Below are 21,515 nucleotides of genomic sequence, written 5' to 3' on the forward strand. Positions count from 1 at the left end.
AACAGTTATTGAGTTGATGCTCCATGTTTCCATCCAAGTTAGCTAATGGAAGGTGTGCTGTGAAAGGTAGCACCTTGCTGGATGATATGAAAGCACCATTTCCTCAATTTAAGTCTACACCTTATAAATAGGATCTATGAATAATTGTGTTAAAGCAATTAAGCCACTGCCATCTGATACTTTTGTCCATGGAAAGAGGCTGTTTTATTTACAACTCTTTCTAGATGATCAGTCTCAAACATGCTGTCAGTGTTTAGTGCTCAGCTCGTGTCTCTCAACTCCAGGCCTAGTCACCTGCAGACCTGCATTTAGCGTCTAAAAGGTGTTTCTGATAACCGTCATTTTCTGTCATTTGATGCATGTTTAAACAGCCCCTGTAGTTTAGACCTGTAATATATTTCCCCCTCAGATGTCACAGCGTTTTCATTAGGCCTGGCGCTGGGCTTGCTGGGGCTCATTATGGCCCTAGATAACCCTTTAAAGACACACCACAAAGTCTGGCCTCAGCACTCAGGCTTACCTGAAAGGGCTGGTGTTACCTTTGTCTCTCCACACCCAGTTTGAAAGAGAGCTGTACCAGCTACAAAGAAAAGCATTCCACTCTGCTTTTTGCAAATTGTTTGAATCATATTGTAATATCAGTGATTGATCCCTGATTATATTGGGTGTGGGATTAACATAAAAGTGAATTTCTCTGAAATAAAAGGGGTACTGTGAGGCATAGCCAGAGGGTGTATGACTCACGGTGTCTGCCTGCTGCCTTGCAAACACCTCCTTGATGAATATGTCACACTTTTCTTTAATGACAGACCAAAGGCTTGTAGCAAACCACCCGTCACACACAGACTGATTGATCTGGGTATCGCAATGCTTTTTGTCTGAAGATAAAACACAAGCATGATGTACATGTTGAACCGACTAATCTTTGCCTCTGTTGATCGGGCAGCTTTTAACTTGAGCTCACAGTATGCCATTAGGTCCTTCCTAATGCTCTGCCCTAGTTTGTTTTGAGCGCTTGATACCTTAACATTTTGTTTCCAGCAAGACCTAATGACTGCATGCAAAGGTCTTGAAAGTGTTGCTCTGATACAGTGCCTCAGTGCAGCAACCACAAGGCATCCGTCTGACCAGGGCACTGTCAAACTGCGGCCCACATATCAGTAGCAGGAAGGGGTCATCAGGTGGAGAGGTTATGACCTGAGAGAAGGCTTCATTTGGAGAATTGGGAGCCAATTAGTCCCCAGCTGCCGAGTAGAGGAGCATTAGAGTGAGAGGAAGAGCACTCAGTCATCCCGCTCACTGAGAGGAACAGCAGGAGACCGCATGACGAATCGCTGTTCAAATTTTTTCTCTCTCATGAGATGCATGCTACAAACTTGGGAACTTGAAATCCACCTCTGAATTCCCTCGTAGTTTGACTTTATGTTCCGCCCTTGCCCTTTCTCTGCTCATTGTTGAGGGATTACCAGTGAGAGTTTCTGAAACAGGCCAGCGGATGTGAAGAATCATCCATGCTGATTTAGAAGTGTCCAGAGACGCTGTGGAGTAGTAAGTTTTGGGGGTTGGGGTTAACGTCGAGAAGACCCCTGGCGATGCTATTAGAAATGCTCCCTGCTTTTAAAGGGGGCCAGGGTGGGTGTCTGGACTGAGACTGGCCAGTTCGTCTGAGTGGGGACTAATGAAAACAAATGATCTGACAAGGTCAAAAGGTTGAGATCAAGGCTGAAGGAGCCCGCCCCTCTCAATTTCCAACTTGGGAGATTAATGAGGGTAAAGAACAGCCATTTCTCTGTATCACTTACTCCCTGAGGCCTGTGGACCCAACGGTAGCGTTGTGCAGCCCACCTGTTGGCCTTTTAAGGCCTTACGACAAAGAGCCAGAGGGCATCAGTCCTGACTCGGGGCTGTATCCGTTCTGTCCTATTCATGAGCACATCATGTTGCACTATCCAAGGCCTCCAACAGCCTCCTATTTGTCTTGTGTCAATTTTTACTCTTGACATTAGGGACAAAAGATAGTTGTATTCACATCTTTACCAGTATATACCAACATACATTCTCTCCCCTCTATTACTAAATGAATAATCAAATTGGAAATAAAATGACTTTATGCTCTCACGCTGCTTTGAAAAATTGCACTTCATAGAACCTTTTTGCCATGACTAATGGACATGCTTTTTAATTACACAGTTGTTGAAAATATTTGGATGGACTCAACAGATAATCATACACCAGGACAAGCATTTCACTTGGCATGTCATTTTGTTTAAGCGTGTTACACGGTAGCAGATATCCTGAGTAAACAGCAGTCATGGTGCTGAAGCCGCTGCTTCACGCTGTGGTGCTAAATATGGTTTATAGGACAAGACTGCTCCCTTCTGGACAGTTCAAACCAGCACCAAAATCAGCACAAACTCCAAAAATACATCACAACTGTGAAATCTACAGATTTCTTCACATAGCTATGATATTTTCCATACAGGGTCAGTTTTGAAGTGGTTATACAATTATGCATGCAATGTTGGTGACAGTGGTACTGTTACAAGCATCCCATTGTTACAACCTCTCATACTCTTTCTTCCTTATTACAAAAAACATATTTATTATCATTAACAATTACATTATGCTCACAGCAGCTTTAGCCAATGCATACAGAAGTATATTTTATCTGTTTGTTCCCTTTCAAATTTAGAAGTTAGCTTACCACTTTGTTCCCTTTAGCTGCATTGGTATATATTGGACACTAGATGGAGTTGTTATCCAGGCTGGCTCACTGCAATGACTACCTTATTGGACATTTATTACAATCTTTGTGTAAATGGTATTTCCCTCTCCATTCTATTTTATTATAGGATGGAAAGTAAATAATATCACATTAAATTCTAATCAATGAAAATGTACAAAATGTCTGCAAATTCATAAATGTGAGACCTGATTTGTTTGAATTACTCTTCCTTTTATTTTCCATTTTTCATATATAATTTTATTAATGGAATGACGACAATACAAGCCTCCAGATTCTGTCGTATTTGTGTTTCCCCATGCCCACATTTGGTTGAATTTCTTTGTAGCCACTGCCTCAGGATTTGGGCAACATTATACTTCAGCTAATTCCATTGCTGTAATTGACTGCTTTAGTCTACACCGATAAATTGGATTTAAAGCACGTATCACAATAAACGCCTTTTTGATCACGCCTCACAGCCTCGTGGGTACCGGCGAGATCGGATTCTTTATTGAGGATCAGCCATGATTTACTACATTTCCCACACTGCATTGCTGCGCAGCCGCTACTTGTCACTGCTGTCGCTCTCTGCCTGTGAGTGCCCGCGGTGAATTGGTCCAGCATCCCTGCGCAGGCAGTGGGGCAAATGTAGATGTGAAAAAAATATATAATTTGAAAATATGTAATCGTGGAATAAGTTTACGGCGTCGGCAGCTTGCGATGAGGGAAGGAGAATATGGCAGACTGGATTTTGTGTTGCGCCTCTGTGGAGCACGGGCCGTTACATTGAGAGAAATAATGCGGAATATTTCTCCCTGTAGGTGTTAACGCAGAAAATACAAGATGAAGAAGCAATTCAATCGGATGCGACAGCTCGCCAACCAAACGGTGGGAAGGTAAGCAAACCCTCTCCGTGCGCTTTTCTCGCCGGGCCAAGTCAAAGGGAAGAGAAACCCCCAGTATGGCCCCGATAGGATGCAGATCACATCCATGCAAAAATGATGTCTGTTACATGTTATTTTGATAAATATATTGAATAGACAATCAGTGCAATCGTGCTATTTTTGCAGAACAAAAGATTACTCCATGTTCATGTTGGTGCTCCTATGCGTAATGTCCATTGAAAGAGGCTACCGCATAGGCAGCATGTAGGCGCATTGCCCCAGTAACCTGCCCACGGAAATACATTAAATATAGACAATCGCAGCATCATTAGAGACTACTCCCCTCTTTGAGACATGCCATCACCCCTGGAGTGTGAAAACACGCAAATGTGAAGTTACGGCGTGATTAAATTTACCTCCTGTCACAGAACCTGTCAATAGGTGAACGTGATGCAGACGGATGCGGTGTGGGCTGCGACGTGAGGGAAAATGGAAAAAGGCGCAATGTTTTCATTACGCAGTAATGTCAGCTGTGAGGAGGGAAGCACCTCCTAGGCGTGGGTTATCGAGTGCATGAATTCCTGAAGGTCGTATCCAGCATCTGCCATTCATCTAACATACTTTTTTGTTAGAATAATATGATTATATTCTTACCTCTTTAAAGAGGGTGCTTCATCATACCACTGTAGTTCATAAAAACCTGAATGAGAGGTTAATGTGGGAGGATTTTCCATCCCTCCCATTACTGTCCTGTACTTGCCCTGCATCTGGATGGTTCTGAAATCCCTTTCCACCTTCAGAAATAGATGCTCTGCGACCTTTTTACATAGATCCTATGGGTTTATCACTCCTCCCACCCTGTTTGTTCACCTCACAGAGAGGCAGAGCAGCTTGGGAAGCAGCGGGCCAGAGGGTGTTCTCTGGTGAGGATTAGGACCAGGAGGTGTGGGTCATTATTATTACAAGGCTGTGTGAGAGAGTGTCATGCACTCAGAAGGCAGGGGACACACCTTGCAGGCTCTGTTTGTGCTATCATTATCAGGTGGTTCAGGCTGCTTTTTCTATCTCCGGTCTTTTCATAATAATTTCTGTGTGACTCATTAATGTGTGTGGATGTGATTCTGGATATGTGTGTGGGCAGGTGGTTTGTGGGCCCTCATCTGAGCAAAGAAGGCAGAGCTCCCTTGTGTGTGTGCACTTATGCAGCCTTATTTGAATGCACTCCCCACATGTTGTGCATGCCAGTGCTGTTGTGAGTATAATATTTCTCTCACACTGCTGTTTTCTGAAGCTGTCTGTCTAATAAGAGCAGCAAGAGCTACCTGCTGAGGTGGCCTGCCTTTACCACAAAGCCATAATGAGCAACAACATTCTCCCAGAGCAGTCCTGGCCCCCTGCTAATGGTACCGACTGTTCACAGCTAGGACTGTCACTCTCAAACCCTTAGCTGAGCTTTGGATCAGGGCAACAAGTAACAGGTCTAACCCTTTGGTGACCTTGGGTAGTGTCACACATTGGTCATGTCATACAGAAAGAAATGGAAAGAAAGGAGAAGCCACAGCTGTGCCATCTATAACAACCTAGCCGGCAAGGCAAGTTAAAAGACAATGAATGAAGCAGGACCACACAGTACTTTCTTAGGCCAAAACCCAACAGACCAATTGTCCCTACCACTAAGCTCTTATCCTTTAGTCTTGTGCATTCCTGTCTAGAGGTAGGGGGTCCCAGTTCTGTTGTGATATAGGGGTAGGCAGTGGTGTAGTGGAGGGTATATGCAGGCATACATGGTATACCTTCCACTTTTTCTGGCTGTTTACAGTATACCCATCTATCAGCCAAACAGCCATTGGAATATATAGGACAGTATACCCACTTCCTCCTCCATATGCACATATACCTAACAGTGCACTCACTTCATCAACTACAACTGCACTACTGGGGGTGGGACAAAGCTTTAGGGTTACATGACCCTCCAAACCGAGGGTTTTCAAAGACAAACTCCAAATTGATTGTTATGAGAAATAATTGGCAAGATCACTACACAAGCAACATAAGACACCCACAAATGTGGGTGGTTTTCTTACTTAATAAAGATTTAAAACTTATGATTACATTATCTTCATGTCTTTCTGTGTATTATGGTTCTTTCTTTTTAACAAGCATGCAAAAGATTGCAAGAAGTAGACTATGCTGATGTTTCAGTAGCTAACTAGTTAGCTATATACCGTAACATTGTACGTGCTGATTTGTGCATGACAGTTCCACATTGTGTCATATTTCCGTGTCACACTCCTCTCTTTGATGGCATATGACACTTGAAATGTTACTTAAGTCCAACAGCGAAGTTGCACTTGTTAGCACTCCTCTAATATCAGTTTAGACCGGCAGGGTTGGAGAATGGTTTACTAACATTAACCTACACAGTACTGCTAGTAGCCTATAATAAAGCAGCGTTCTTTTTAATTCGACGAGTTGTTTGTTTGATAGCATGAAACTAAGGTTGTGAACATATTGCGAACATCCTGACAACCGCAAAAGGAGGTCTGTGCTTAGACTGCATATTTGCAAAAATCTGGCAACACATGGCACATTGTTTTATGTAAACGTCAGCATCCTCGATGTATCAGGGTCTAGAAGGGTTGTCGCATTTCATGGGAACATTTCAACAACCATCCCTTGTGACTATTCAGAGGAGCAAGGTGGTACTTGAAAAGGAGGGATATTGGTAAAAAAAATAAGAAATGAGACTGTGCCAAAGTCACTTCATGGTCCTGTAGTCTTTCCATTAATGCTACAATTACACACAATTATGGAACCATAAGGTGCTCCTGATAAACCCTGTCCAATAAAAGTGTTTTTATGGTTTTGCTGAGAAAATAAAAACCTGGAGGATCCCTAAAGATCAACATGCTTTTCTTGTTCATGTATTTGAAGACTTTGCCACATTCTTGTCTATTGATAGTTTGAAGGAGTTGAAGAGGTGTTGTGCTGCTTTGGACCCTAACCACGAATGGTGACAACATCCCTAGATAGTACCACCCACAGAGGAGAAATGTGTAAGTGTGTGTGTGCATACATTATGTAGTGACTGTGTGTTTGGATCTATGTGTCCTTGCACACACATGCTTCAGTGTGTTACGTGGGTGGGGGTCAGACAACTGTGTGTATGTGCGGATTAATGAGGCATCTAAATGTAAACAGTCACACCAAACATTCCCATCATGCTACAGCTCTACTACTCTCTGTCTTTACTTAACACAACACTGGAGCTCCTTTTTTTTGCAAGGAAGTGAATTTCATCATGATTTTAATAGTTACTGAACACATCCAAGTACTATGTTGACTGATGTGGAGACGCTCTCGCTGTCTTTTCATTTTCTTTCCACTGGCTCGCCATTTGAGCTGCATTACAAGGCTCCTCCAGCATAAGTGTTACCCTGCAAAGCCAGGAATAAATTAGCAAATCAGGGAAAAGTCTGTTCATTAACGATTTCACTGATCACACTTGTCCTTGGTTTTGTTACCACCGAAGCTTGGGATATACTATTCTGCTGACTCAAGCGTCACCCATCTTCAGAGGAACAGGGGTTACACTGCTGGTTTGAGTCTTTGACCTTACTGACCGTCAGCAGTCTCAGTGGAGCCGTTAATACCGCTGACCAGTCTTCAGTCCCTTCAAAACAACTCAACAAATCCACAAAGATCCGCAAGACTGCCATGTTGGATGTTGTATGACTCTGATGGCAAAAATATGGGTGTGTGTATTGGCAGGACTGTGTATTTATTAAGAGATAATGAGTAAGCAGTTAGACATTTAATCCACTCACCTCCCTCTGGCATGTATTATCACATCTGTAATTGCGAGAATTTCTGCATTGACAGTATTGAGTCCTTTTTTAATGTGTGTCTTATATGTGATGGAGATTGAAGGTCTTTTTCAGTGGGGGGTTGGCGATCAGGTGTGCTGTGTCAGCATCTCTCTGGCTCTCAGAGGCTGCTGCTGCTGCTGCTTGCCTGGGTAGGATCCATGTCATGTGATCGCCTGCTTGACCAATCACCTCTGTGGAGCAGGACTTCATACTGGAGGATGTGCAGCCATGCATACTGTATAGCTAAAAGAAATGTGTTCTGGCACAGTGGGAGAGACAACAGGGTGTCACAGCTCTGTAAAGTGCAAGACATTATGCATGAATTTGTGTTTGTGTGAATGTAATTGTATTTTTGTTAATGTACTGTAAGTGATCAGTTTTGGTAGTTTAGCCTTATAGAAGCCTTTAGTTGTTTGCAAACCTCTGCATGATGTTAAAATCAAATTACAGGTATTTGGGTTTGTCTTTAATACACATTGTAATTTTTGATGCTCTCATAAAAACCAAACAAGCCACGAAGAGATAACTCTGGTCCAGCCGGCTCACACCCTCCATTTCTCTTGACCTAGTTCTCTATTCCCAACTCACTGCCCTATCTAGGTCTAGGACAGCCTGTTAAATGACTCCATGAGACAAGTCTGTTAGTGAATTTCACACATGAAAGAAAGGTGGAAACTAAACTTGAATGAAGCATTTTTATTCATTTTAAACTTGAAAAGGGCACCACTGTCTATAGCCATAACTCTCTGGCCTCTATCTCTATCAAACCATCTTCACACTCTTCATCACTCACCTGTGTGATGTTCACCACCAGTGTATGGTAATAGCATTGTTCCTGCCCATGCCTTTAGGGTAGGCTTTGGCTCACCACTCTACGATGCAATTATCAGAAAATGGCAGCCATTTGTGGGCTGGCGGATGAGTTGAAGATGCTTTCTCTCTCCCGCATTGTCTCACTCTTTCTCTTCCATTTGACGCAGTAAGTGAATGCATTGCCAATGAGCTTGCATGCTGGCTTTTTACGGATTTTTAGTAGTGTCCATCGAAAGTAACTATACGAATGGGACACAGGAAGAGGAAGAAGGACACGAGGCAAACATAATGAAATGTGCATGTTTGTTTATAAGCAGACGATTACATGTTTATGTGTATGCACTTTGAATACTCCTTTACTTTAGTCAGTGGATGCAGACTTTGGCTATTGGACTGCCATTGGTTGCCTATTTAGGCTGAATCTTTGTGTAACTGTTTTCAAAATCCCCTTCATTTCAGGAAACACAATCCTCCAGGCTGACAACCTACACCTTGAAAATGGCATGCTTTGACGAAGATTTGGATTGTGCGATGACTTTGGTCTTTTGTTGAATTCTTGTAAAGATCTACAACAAATAAAACAACTTCTGAACACACCTGGCGCTCAAAAGTCAACATATTTTGCACAAAAAGGCCAGACTCCATTTCACAGGACTCTCATGCCCAGTGTTGATCTGTCTTCTGACATGACCATACGTAATTGATTTGCCACATCTTCTTACTCTGGTAGAAGGTTTGACCCCGATGTGTCAGTCTGTTCTACTTCACAGGAGCATCTGTGATAATGTCGTAGTAATGTTGTGCAAGAGCCATACAGCTTGCAAATTGTCCGTGGTTGTAAAGTGTCCAGGAAGTTTCTCCAGAGCAAAAGTATTCATATTCATATCATGAAATTATGTCTGTCTTTTTTTATCAGCACAAGTTGAATCACACAGTCAACATATATCTGTGACTGTTTTTTGTAGCGTTTTCTTTTGTGGAAAATTAACCATTTTAATGACATTGCTGATGACACTATCTTGCAAGAGCACCAGGCAATGTTGTGATTATTTTAAAGAAACACAAACAAGCCAGCACATTTTTCCCCTATAGTAGAATGACAATCTGTGCTTTCAGACCTTTCTCTTGCACTGACACAGCCCCGGAGATAGGTCTTGCTACAAAAGACTACCTTTACTCTAATGTTGACAAGGGATTGAAAAAAGAAGATTATGCATAACTCATTACTGCATCCCTGAACATATTAATCTTATAAGCAAGAATCATCTTTGCCCGTTTTAACATTCAGTGCAGCATTTGCACATAAATGAGCATATGGTTGCTGACAGGTAGTATGAGATGTGGGAGGCAACCCTGTTGAATGCCGATACAGCATCTCCTCCTCTCCTCTCTCCCTTCCTCCGCCACCTCGTTGCTTTGAATCGCTGGCTTGGCGGATGAGGACAACACTGTGGAGATGTCAGAGAGAGTGGCCTTCACAGAGCAGGTGATTCACTGCTCCTCTGGCCTCACTTTTCTATAGTTTCTGGCTGTTCACATTGTCAAATCTTGACTGCAAAGTACACTCTCAGCATATTATTTAACGCCTCAAGGCCCTTTGATGGCAAGACTTTTATGTTTTGAGGCAGTAGTCATTGGCAATCAGAAATGAGTCATTACTTGTCCTAGATGGTGTAACTTTACTGAAAGACAGAGCGATTGCTTTAATTGCATAGTGTCATTCAGTGGTAGTATCAGAAGTCCATGATAACCCTGCCATAACCCTGTCAGTGCCTCTCAGCGATGGCATACTACACGATAGAGTTAGTGATAAAGAGCCTTTGTCAAGGGGCCATTTTGGCCATCAAAAGAGAGATGATGTAATATCAGACAGAAGCGCCGTTTCTCCCTTTCTATGTCGCTGATTCAATCAAAAGACTAACCTCTTAAAGAGCCCCTGTACTGGTGATCCACTGCAAACTCCATTTATACTAGCACATGAAACATAGCATGAAACATTTATTTTTCAGTTTCAGATTCAGATTTCTTTTATAATTTTCAATATGTACTTCTATACATAAAGTAAGGCAAAATTATTTTTTCCCCAAAAGACAAAAACAGTGCAAGTCGTTAATAGTATAATAATAATAGTAGAATAAAAAACAAGATAAAAGTCACAGTTCAAAAGCAGTCCCCATTGATCTGCTGCATATTAAAAGTGGATTTATCACAACTCTCTGTGACCTAGTCTGTTGCTCATGCTCTCATATCCAAGAGGAAGTGACCTCGGGGCCTGACTGAAATGCAGCAAATGAATCGGATGCAATTCAAGCTGTGAGCCATTCAGGAGTGAGACAGGGTCTATACTTAACATAGATACTGAAAGCCTTGCTGTGACAGATAACTTTTCAAGTTATTATCACAATGCTCTATTTGAATAACTTCAAGACATGTTTTCATTGATCATCAATACACAATGATGATAAATCATTGTGTATTGATGTATATTATATTGAATTGTCTCTGCCATAAAATGTGGATTATTGGAGTTATACACTCTGGTGGCATAGCCATTGTTCTTCATAAAGACAAATCATTGTATCCATCTCAGTGGCACTATTCTATCGGGTTACTGCTGTAAGAATTTTCAGAAAGCTTTACTGATAAGTCTTCTTAATTTATATCAATGTACAACCCAACACCTAAGCTACTTTAAATTCACTTAGCGACTGCTTCATTCTGAGTAAGCTGTGATTAAGAGGAGCTACAGTAGAGTGGCATTGTTGTTAGAAATAACCAAGTTCTCCAAAGGAGACGGGCGACTCCCTATCAACATGCCCACTTCCTTCCATTCAGGAATGCCAATAGACTCAAAACAGGAAGCACTAATCCGCTAATAACAATTTCCTGTTTTGTTTACCTCTCATTGCCTTTTACTAGAGTTTCTGATTCTTTGTTTAAAATCTTGCTCTTTTATTATAGAAGATGATTCTCCATCTCCCGTTTCTTAGTAGAATTAGTACATTTGCTCTGGTTGCCTAGAAACGCTCATTTGGTATCAGCTGTTTTATCACATTTGTTCGGGTTTGTCGACCCACATGTTACATTTCCAAAAATGGCAGAGAATATTTTTTTAGAACTAAGAAAGAAAGATTGCTTATGACAACATTTTAATTTTAAAAGTACAACACTCATCTTTGTTGCCTCACTTTGTTGTCTATTTGATGCTCTCTACTGGACGTGTGTGACATCATTTAGGTGCGATGTGTTTGTGCTGCGGCAGACTCCAAGTATAAAAGCACAGTTAAGTCACAGAGTGCTTCTTGTGGAGATTATTCACCATGAATAAAGTTATTAGAGATAACTCACTGCTTGTGTTTCCAGTGAAACGTTGCTGAATGCTGCAGGCTCTCTCTCTTTTCCTCTCTCTCTCGTTCGCTCCCTCCCTGGACATGTGTGTTTTTTGTGTGTGTGCGTGTGCACGACGCTTGCGTGCATGTGTGTATACACTCCTCTCACAGTTATTCTTGCATACTTAACAGATCTGTGACCTAGTTTGCTGGACAACTACAGTAAGTGGGTTTTTCTGTTTTAGTAACCTTGCGTCCCATCAGCCCTCCGCCTTGTCATTTGGGAGGAAACCGAGTGGGCCTCTGGATGCGTTTGCACGGCAAAGGTCTGGAGGAGAAAAAAAACAGTACATGGAGAAATCAGAGAGCGTATAGCATGAAAGCTGCTGTGTTTAGTGTGTGTGTGTGTGTGTGTGTGTGTGTGTGTGTGTGGCTGACTGTGGCTCTCATGCCAGCGCTCCAGGCCGTGTGGTGCCCTGCTGAGGCCCAGGGCCACCATTCTGCTCCACTACCCTCCCCTCGCAGCACAGGACCTAGCATGTAGCACAGCTCTTCCAGGCCCCAGAGTAAGCGCTTTTGTAAACCAGGCTAGCAGTTTGAGCAAACCAGAGCATGACCACTTTCTTTTTGTTCAGATGAATCAGGAGGAACCTGTGGACGCAAAGTGCTACAGCCAACAGTTGGCTAGCTGCCAAAGCAATATGTTCAAGATGATGAATGCTATTTTATTCACATTTTCATTATGTCAACATGGATTATTCATGCTTTCATAAACCATGCACGGTGCTGGGGGGATGAGCACGAGGGTTTTAACATTAACATATCTCTTGATGGAAATATTTATTATATAAGACATACTTGTATGGAATGTGCAGCTGACATAAGCGGTCAACTGGGTATTTGGCTTTACTTCCAGCTTTTTGGAATTACAATGACTTGGAATGTTTAAGGTCTCTGGGAAAATTTTCACAATAAAATTACATTTCTTTTTGGCCAGCTGCAAATACAAAAGCCCAGATGTCATCACACAGATTCAGACCTTCCTCCTTATCAGCATTTTGCTAACATTACCAAAGGTGGAGAGGGAATTATTTAAAGTCTGGGAGTCAATTTCTCTGTGTGAATATCGTCTTAACCAATTTGTCTTCCTCCAATTTTCTGCGGTTTGAAGATTTGTGGTTCTTTTTTCACTGACACATCAAATAAGCAAGCAAAATTTTCTCAGCTTTTGAAAGTATTTTAAATGTTTTGGTCTTAAAGGTTAAATCCAGACACATTTCATCATTTTGGCTTTAGTTAATTAATCTGTGTATTTATAGATGTGTGTGTTTGTGTGTGTGTGCATGTTTGTATTGAGTCATCATCAGCTCCAGGTAAAGGAATGCCTGCAAAGTGGCAGATGGTTGGCATAACCCTGGCAAAGTCTTTCTCTCCCTCCATGCGCACACCGCCCACATGGCTGCCAAGTCTCCCACGTGTTTACTTTCCTCTCAGGGCTCATTCTGCACACTGTTTGCCGAGAGGAATTTCACTCCTGTCCTCACCTCCAAAAACTCCTGCAAGTTTTCTTTCCATCAGATTTTACAGCAACCATAATACCCCCTGTACTGTAGTCCAGCCCGTGCAACACTATTTTGTCTCAGTGCTTTCACAGGCCGGTTATGTATGATACTGCTTTCCTCAGAGGAAATACCACTTTCTGAAAACAAACAAGCTCAAAGCACAAGACAGTCTGCTGTCTTTGAAGATAGGCAAAAATCTGTTTGAAGTCTGGGTCATAATGGCCACATCAGCTGTGGTCAGCGAGAACACACCACGTCTGCATTTTAAACTTTCACTGACTTGTTCTAAACAGCAAATGTAATGACGCCATCCTCTTGGAGTGCATTGAATCCACCTTCCCCTAGTCACAAGTCTTTAGGGAAAAACACTTCCACAGTTGCACAAACACACTGAAGACAAACAGAAAGAGTGATAGGAATATGATGGCCTCCCTCTATTGTATCACTCTAACATGTGTAGCTGTCATATTGTTTGGAGAGTTTGATGGTTATCCTGTCAGTAGAGCTCCAGACAGCCAGGCCAGAGAGCCTCACAGGTTGGCCACTTATCTCTGCCAAACATCGCCAACAGACAAGCTTCTCCACATCCCCGTCACTGCCAACCCTCCCTCCCCATCGGTGCTGTAGGTCCGTATTAGGAAAGATATATAGGCCTACTTGCTTTCTAACTTTTTCATGTTGGTGTCGACAGCCAGTTCGTTTGTGAACGTAATTCTTTACATACTTGGCCATGTACTACGTATGTTACTGGAGGATTATCAGGATATCAGAAAGCTCAGACCATATTATACTTTCGGATTAGCATAATGTAAACAAGAACACATATGAATGTTGAAATTAGCCCTAAATAACAAAACCAGCCCCTTCAAACATATTTATTTCTGTTTTAAAATTGGGCATTTTAACATGGGGAATAATGGGGACTGACTTGCATTTTGGAGCCAGCTTCAAGGATCCATTCAATGAACTGTGTTGGCTTCATTTTTCAGCCCTGGAGACTGTTAATTCTGAGTCTTAGCACATAATAAAAATGACGACTAGGGTTCTCTTGTTTGGTGAGGACTTACGTTTCATACCTACCCCATTCAACCCTAACCCTTTTATAAAAGGAATGGGGCTCAAACCTCCAAGGACTATGTCCATTAAATCTTAAGTCCTTAATCACTCGGCCATCCTAGTGCATTGATTTGAATATCATGGTGTTGCTTGTTGGCCATCGAATGAAAGCCAGGCTTTTCACTAACTGGAGCACTTACTGTTATTGTGGGTAGGGCATCTTGTGGAAGTATAGAGATGATTTCTGATGCCGCATTTTCACCAGATCTGGTAATGACAGGCATCACAAAGCTTTCTATTCATTTTCCATAGGGCAGGAGAGACAGTCACACAATCTATGTTCGTAATGTTACGGTGAGTGTGGAGAATATGTTTTGGTCTGTATTTGCATAAAGAAGACTGGATTTAACTTGATGCAAATAAGTCCATCCGGCGTGATACACCTGATTGACAAAACCTGGACCAAGCTCAAACCAGGCAAAATGTGACAAGATTCTGCAGTGACACTGCTTGTTTCTAACCTCAAATGTTTTCAGAAATAGATTATGGTGGATTGTTTAGACAGAATAGAGTTAATGAGCAAGCCACCATGTTGTTTCCTATTTGACAAAGCAAGTAGAGAACAAGAGATAACCAACTAGCTGCGCATTCATCCCATCAGGTGCATAACAAAGCTAGTCGTGAAGAGAATTGAAACCCACCTAGTTTTTCAGTGGATACGCCTATGAAGTGGCACACAGGATATGCAAGGCAGCCAATATGTGCACCAAAATCATATTTAAAAGCAAGTATATGTGATCTTTAGGTCCCCCAGCTGCCAGAGGCCCTCTAGGGAGACCTCAACCAGCCAATGCATGATGCCCTTTAGACAGTGACGAGCTCACAGTTGCACTGCAGACCGCCGGGCTACACACTCAGCATGGTATACATGTGACAATCTTATCTGCAAGGTCTTTTTCAGAACATGGAGCTTAAGAGATTTTTAGAGGCTGTTGGAGTGTTGCAGAGAAACGGAGCCAAACTTTAGAGCTTGAGTTATTTTTATACCCCTTTGTCATGTAATCAGCAATCTGCAATCACACTTATCCTTGCAAATCATGCCAGAAACTTCTCACTCTGCCATCATCCTCTCTTTCTCTTTTAGGCCTACATGTGCACAAACACATAGTTATGTATTTTTTCCTCCTACCTCAGTGAGCAGAGTCGTTTTCCAACAGGCTGGCTGTGATTAAATCCACTGGTACATGGTTTGACCCAGTTCCCAGAGCTCCATGCTCACATCTTGGCACCGAGAGCAGTGATGCTAATAACTGACATCATTAAGGCTCAGCTTTCTGTTATTGGCAAGTAAATATGGAACATGTATACATGATTACATGTCAACATGAAACAGACTCTCTTCCATCCACTTATTTTCTGTCATTTTTAGACTGTGATCTCCTTCAACACTTTAGTGCAACACAGAATGCTACAATGCTGTGTCTTTGATGGACTCGGTGACAAGGCATCATACATGAAAAGAGCATTTTAGTTATGTGCTGCTAATGAGTTTTCATCTGACTGATGAATGATGGTGCACAAACCAAGGTCTTTTCCATTCTCTTGGTCAACACTTAGATGAATTCAGATTTTGTTTTTAAATAAATGACAAAAAAACTATTATTCACAACTGGCATTGGCATGATTGGGGCACAATGGCAGGAAGAGGTTGTGCTGACAGGAAGGGGAAGTACAGAGAGAAAGTGCGCACCACTGGGTGGCTGCTGGGGGTCTGCAGGTCTGGTTTTGACTCATTTCAGGAGGTGGCCTACAATCCTTCTGAGTAGGAAATACATGTTATCCTCCACTCTAATAAGGCAGCTCTGATAGGATTGTTGCTTTAGATGTGTGCATTGTTGTGTCCAAGTGTGGAAGGGTATTCTGGCAAAACAACCCAAATTGATGTAAGATTTACAGTCCTATAAGACAATTTGCCTATTTTATTATTTTTTTAAGGATTATAAAAAGCATATTAAGCTCTGGGAAATCTGCTTGCAGAAAAAGTACTAAAGTCTTAAAATATAAGCTGTCTGAACTGAGCTGACACTATATATTTATGATATCTAGTGGTTTGCTCTTTTCTAAGCTTATGGCTCATTCAGTACACCGGATGAGTAGTTTTATCTGCTTCAGTAGCAGTGCAGCTCTGCCCTTTCCTTCAGTCTTTGGCTCAGTCTCCAGTCTGCTGGATTCACAGTGGGATGTGATGCTTCTCAGTGGGAACTGGCATATTTGAGTCAGTGGCCTTTGCTCGCCGCTGTCCTGCTTGTTTCGCTCGCACCGGTGCCAGAGCACTCTAGCGAGTTATGAATAGTTTGCCTGATAGTTAATGTTTTCTTCTTATGTATTGTCAAAGATCATGACTAAGAGAGGCAGCCACACACTCGCATGCTCACTCACACATGCTTCAATGGGACAGGTGCACGGATGTGGCACACCCATTTGGAGCACTGCCACACTGATGATGTGCAAAAAGCCAGTGAATGAGTCTACATCCAATGCAATACAGTTGGGACTTTATTTCACAACTGTAAAGCATTTTGGCAAACACACATCCCATATGAAATACATCTGAATACATGTGAGACTCAAATCACTACAACTAGCATGTCATCACAGGCTTATAAAAAGAGTTTTATTACGTGAGATGTCACATCTTCACATGTTCTGCAGTTGGAATGCTTCAGTTTCTCCCCTGTGTGTCATTAGACAACAACTAAAATAGCATATGGTGATAATAAGAAATGGATACGTCTTACTTTTTTTTAAGTTTCTTTTGGAAGGAACATGTTTTGTGCTCTCACGTTAGAGTACAAAACCAGTCTGCAATAGTCACAGGCTGTGTAGCTTAAGTGACCTAAAGGAGGACATATCAACTGTCAGCAACAACTGTCAAAAGTTCGGTCACTATGACTTAAAAGAAATATTTTGTTTTTTCCTGGCTTTTCAGTGCACAAAGCTGCATTTACTGGTAGAACTGATGCAATGTAGAAACAGGTGTTAAAGTCTGCTAGAGCTTATATTTATGTTGCCTCCCTTGGATCCCCTAACCATTTTACACTTTTATCTTTACAGGGCAGAAAAAACAGAGGTGTTAAGCGAGGACCTGCTACAGGTAAGCTATGGTGTAAGAATGTGTGCTTGCGTGTGTGTGTGTGCGTGCGTGCATGTGTATGTGTATGTGTGTCTAAGTAGGGAGAGTGAACAGGTGCTTGATGAAATGATGGTCTCGTAGCAGTTAGTGCTGTCACTGGTCATGCTCTGTTAAATAAACAGGTGTAAATAATTTGATTATGATGGCTGTGTTTGACCATGATAGAGATCAGTAGCTCTAATGGTTTCGTCTTGTGGCCCCTCACAGCAAAGCAAGGTCTCATCATCACAGGCTTACATCCTGTATATCCTAAAGCAGTTAAAGAGTGATTCCTCGTCCTCATCACTGATGTTTTATTTGAACAGTTATAGAGGAAGGAAGAAGTTTTGTCACCGAAAAATCAGAAAGCAAAACAAGATTGCAGGAATGTTTTTTTCTTCTCTCCTATTTCTTTGATCATCTCATAATCTCTCATGGGCACTTTCAGTCTCGGTGTGAGACTAATAATTTGTCATGAGATGCAAAGCATGTGGACCCAAATGCAGAAGACGGCAGGCAACAGGAACTCAAAAAGATTTTATTTTAGTTAAACAGTAACTATATGGAGGGGTATAAACCAGCACCTTTAAATATCTAATATCTTTCCTTTGTGCATATGCATAACTTGTGTGTAATTCATCTGTACCATAAAGACAGGAGCAGGTGCTGATTTGTGATGCTGTATGAGAGATGTCTTTTTAGAGAACAGAGTTGTGTGTTGTAATGCATGGGTGTATGTGTTGTTTTTGATGTGTGTGTGTGTGTGTGTGTGTGTGTGTGTGTGTGTGTGTGTGTGTGTGTGTGTGTGTGTGTGTGTGTGTGTGTGTGTGTGCGTGTGTGTGTTCTTCCAGGTGGAGAAGCGTCTGGATCTGGTCAAGCAGGTGACACACAGCACTCACAAGAAGCTGACTGCCTGCCTGCAGGGTCAGCAGGGGACTGATATGGAGAAGAGATCGGTCAAGTCACCATCTGTGAGTACCTGCATCCATCATTCAAACACTGAATACTGATGCAGACTGATGTGTGATGATGCAGCATTCATAACTTTGTTTGATTCTCACAGATGGTCTAGTAATAGTATAATAATTTTTTCTTTGCTGTCAGAAAAAACTACCGCTTACGATCCTGGCACAATGTATGGTCGAAGGGGCGGCAGTGTTGGGGGACGACTCTCTCCTGGGGTAAATTAACAGGCCTTTGCTCACACGATATCCTACACACACTGCACACACACAGAGTCATCTTTAATTATTGATTTGGAGATTGAATTCTTCTTTGTCCTCATTACCCTTGTCTGCATTTTAATTGCATTTGATTGCCTGTGACTTTGGCTGTCACCACACAGGAAGATGCTGAAGATGTGCGGGGAGACGGAAGAGAAGTTGGCCCACGAGCTCATCCAGTTTGAGTTCCAGATAGAGAGAGATGTGGTGGAGCCCCTCTATGTTCTCGCTGAGGTGAGCACTAATTAAGACATAACACCTCCCTGATATGGCTGAATTAGAGAGCCCCACTCTGTCACTTTTTTTCATTTCTGATATTACTTACAGAAATTAGAAGCAGAGCATGGTCCTCATTTGCATAATAGTGCTGCTCTTTTATTCCCTGAGTTGACTCCTAATCCTCCACTTAATTCTCTTTTGTAGGTGGACATTCCTAACATCCAGAAACAAAGGAAGCACTTAGCTAAACTTGTCTTGGACATGGACTCTGCTCGGACAAGGTGACGTCCACTTTAAAAAGCCAGACTGCTCTTCTCCATTTATTTTTTACACAAAGGCTCAGGTTTTTAATGTCGGCAGGAAGCATGACATATCCAATGCTGCTTTCTTTTTCTTTTTTTTCCTCTTGCCCATAGATATCAGCAGTCGTCCAAGTCATCCAGTCACCCGAGCACGCTGCAGCCCGGCGCCAAGTCCGAGTCCCTTAGAGAGGAGATGGAGGAGGCAGCCAATCGGATGGAGATTTGTAGGGTGAGTCACCAGTTAGAGTCACTCAGATATTTGTCCCTCCTCTAGCCCCTTTACACTCCATTTGATTTATTATCCTCTAGCATGTATCAGACACAAATGGACCACAATGCCAGGATGATGTTACACTTCTGTGTTTTACTTTAGTGAGATCATTGCTTATGCTTGCTCTTTGCTTTCTGTTTCAGGATCAGTTATCAGCAGATATGTACAGTTTTGTGGCCAAAGAAATAGACTATGCAAATTACTTTCAGACAGTAAGTATGTTTTTTCATCACTTGTATTTTCAGTGGGAAAAATGTTCTTTCTTCACTGCAAATAAAATATTTTCTCCCACATTAGCATAGGTTACAGTAACATTGTAGACAATCTCATAACATTACTTTGCATTATAAGATACAGACATGTCTGGGATTGCTTGTTTTCATATCTTCTCCTTCTATAGCTAATAGAAACACAGGCTGAATATCACAGGAAGTCATTAGAGATTCTTCACAGTATCCTGCCCCAGATTAAAGCGCATCAAGGTGAGTCTTCGTGTGTGTGTGTGTCTGCTCCAATTCTGCACCTACAGCAATATCAAGATGAGAAGTAATTGAGTTAATAGCCCTGACATGTCACCTAACCATCTCATTAGACTATAATTATCCACCTTAACATTTATGCTATCAGCTAGTTTGCATGTGCTAAACCAAACAGAGGTCTTAAACATCACATTTTCCAAGTAACAGAAATAAAGACGCAGCACCAGAAAATTGTTGAACCTTGAAAGTCACAGTAAACTGCAGTTAGGATTTTAACTAATGGATGTGGACTCTGAACTTTATATGCAGTTTTTGGTCTTATGTTGTTCAGGAGGAGGATGCAGCTAAGGTGCGTGGGTTTGTTTGTATCTGTGTGTGATTCCAGCCGCTGTTTTGTGTTGCAGAGGCGTGGGTGGAGAAGCCATCGTTTGGCAAGTCTCTGGAGGAACACCTGAATATTAGTGGAAGAGAGATAGCTTTCCCCATCGAAGCTTGTGTCACCATGCTGTTAGAGTGTGGCATGCAAGAGGAGGTATAGGACACACACAAACTCACACCTAGACATGTAATTTTAGGTTTAGGCTAATATGCATATTGTTGTCATCTTTAATCCATGCCATGTCATTTTATACCTTCTCAGACTGGAAATTCAAAATAGTTTTTTATCTGCTAGACTTTTGAATTAAAATTGAAATAAATTGAGGATGGAGAAAATGGACAAGAAGGAACAGCTTTGCAACAGGAAACAAGAGTACAACCTACCTGTTTTTAGCTTATGGACCACAACAGTATTGCTGTGTTATTACCAATTTCAAGTACACAACGATTGAGGCTATTACTTTTGTACAGGACCATGTTAGATGTGATAATTACGGATGATTATGTGTTTCCTGTATGTGGGCTGCAGGGTCTCTTCAGAGTGGCTCCATCAGCCTCCAAGCTTAAGAAGCTGAAAGCGTCCCTGGACTGTGGAGTTCTGGATGTTCAGGAGTACTCCTCCGACCCACACGCCATCGCAGGTGAACTACACCCACACACATGCCTTGTTCAAAGCCCATTTCCATAACAACAACCCCTACACTGTCATTGCAAGTCAGGATAAAAAAAAAACAGCGAAATATATCTATGTTAAAGGCAGTTCTTTTTACTCAACATCTGTTTTTGTTTGTATCTTGGAAAGGTCATTTTTATTGTACAAAAGTTTTCAGATTGATTTTGGAGCTGGTTGGTGGAAAATTTGCTTCATCGGGCAACATAACAGTTACCAAGGAGTCTTCATCAGCGCCGCCCTCAGTGTTTTTTATCCTGAAGGCTTTCTGTTCTAATATTGCTGTGCATTTCACACATTAGCATGAAATCTGTGTTGAGCAATCTGAATCTGGCAGCTGCACTAGTTGCAAGGGCCTGCTGGAGGGGAATGGAGATATAGGGCATGGCCTCGCCAGTGCTCTGAAGAGAGAAAACAACTCTCCCCTCCTCTAAAAAAAGCAAACCAGTTTTTACTCTCTCCCTGTTTTCTCACCCAAAGGGGCTCTGAAATCATACCTCCGTGAGCTCCCCGAGCCACTGATGACCACTGAACTTTATGATGAATGGATTCAGGCCTCCAAG

The 21,515-nt window shown here is 42.0% G+C and overlaps 1 protein-coding gene across 5 annotated transcripts in view; it reads left to right on the forward strand.

The window, feature by feature from the left end:
* Positions 1–3,270: 3,270 nt before the first annotated feature.
* Positions 3,271–21,515, forward strand: part of arhgap44a (Rho GTPase activating protein 44a) — a 32,406-nt gene continuing 14,161 nt past the window's right edge. For 2 of the 5 annotated variants that reach the window (XR_015774820.1, XM_088069115.1), the window contains exons 1-12: positions 3,271–3,621; positions 17,353–17,392; positions 18,262–18,381; positions 18,515–18,591; positions 18,756–18,867; positions 19,057–19,133; positions 19,269–19,383; positions 19,569–19,637; positions 19,826–19,907; positions 20,309–20,436; positions 20,812–20,923; positions 21,433–21,514. Coding sequence is in view for 4 of the 5 variants with exons in the window: in XM_088069115.1 (XP_087925241.1) it covers positions 3,569–3,621; positions 17,353–17,392; positions 18,262–18,381; positions 18,515–18,591; positions 18,756–18,867; positions 19,057–19,133; positions 19,269–19,383; positions 19,569–19,637; positions 19,826–19,907; positions 20,309–20,436; positions 20,812–20,923; positions 21,433–21,514 (1,067 nt within the window). In the remaining variant the exon portion in view is untranslated. The remainder of the gene's footprint in view (positions 3,622–17,352; positions 17,393–18,261; positions 18,382–18,514; positions 18,592–18,755; positions 18,868–19,056; positions 19,134–19,268; positions 19,384–19,568; positions 19,638–19,825; positions 19,908–20,308; positions 20,437–20,811; positions 20,924–21,432; position 21,515) is intronic. The other 3 variants (XM_088069114.1, XM_042505399.2, XM_088069116.1) reach the window with 3 other exon arrangements.

This window comes from Plectropomus leopardus, chromosome 18 (genome assembly GCF_026936395.1).
Source record: "Plectropomus leopardus strain MGB_pleo_1.0 chromosome 18, ASM2693639v1, whole genome shotgun sequence".
NCBI lineage: Eukaryota > Metazoa > Chordata > Actinopteri > Perciformes > Serranidae > Plectropomus > Plectropomus leopardus.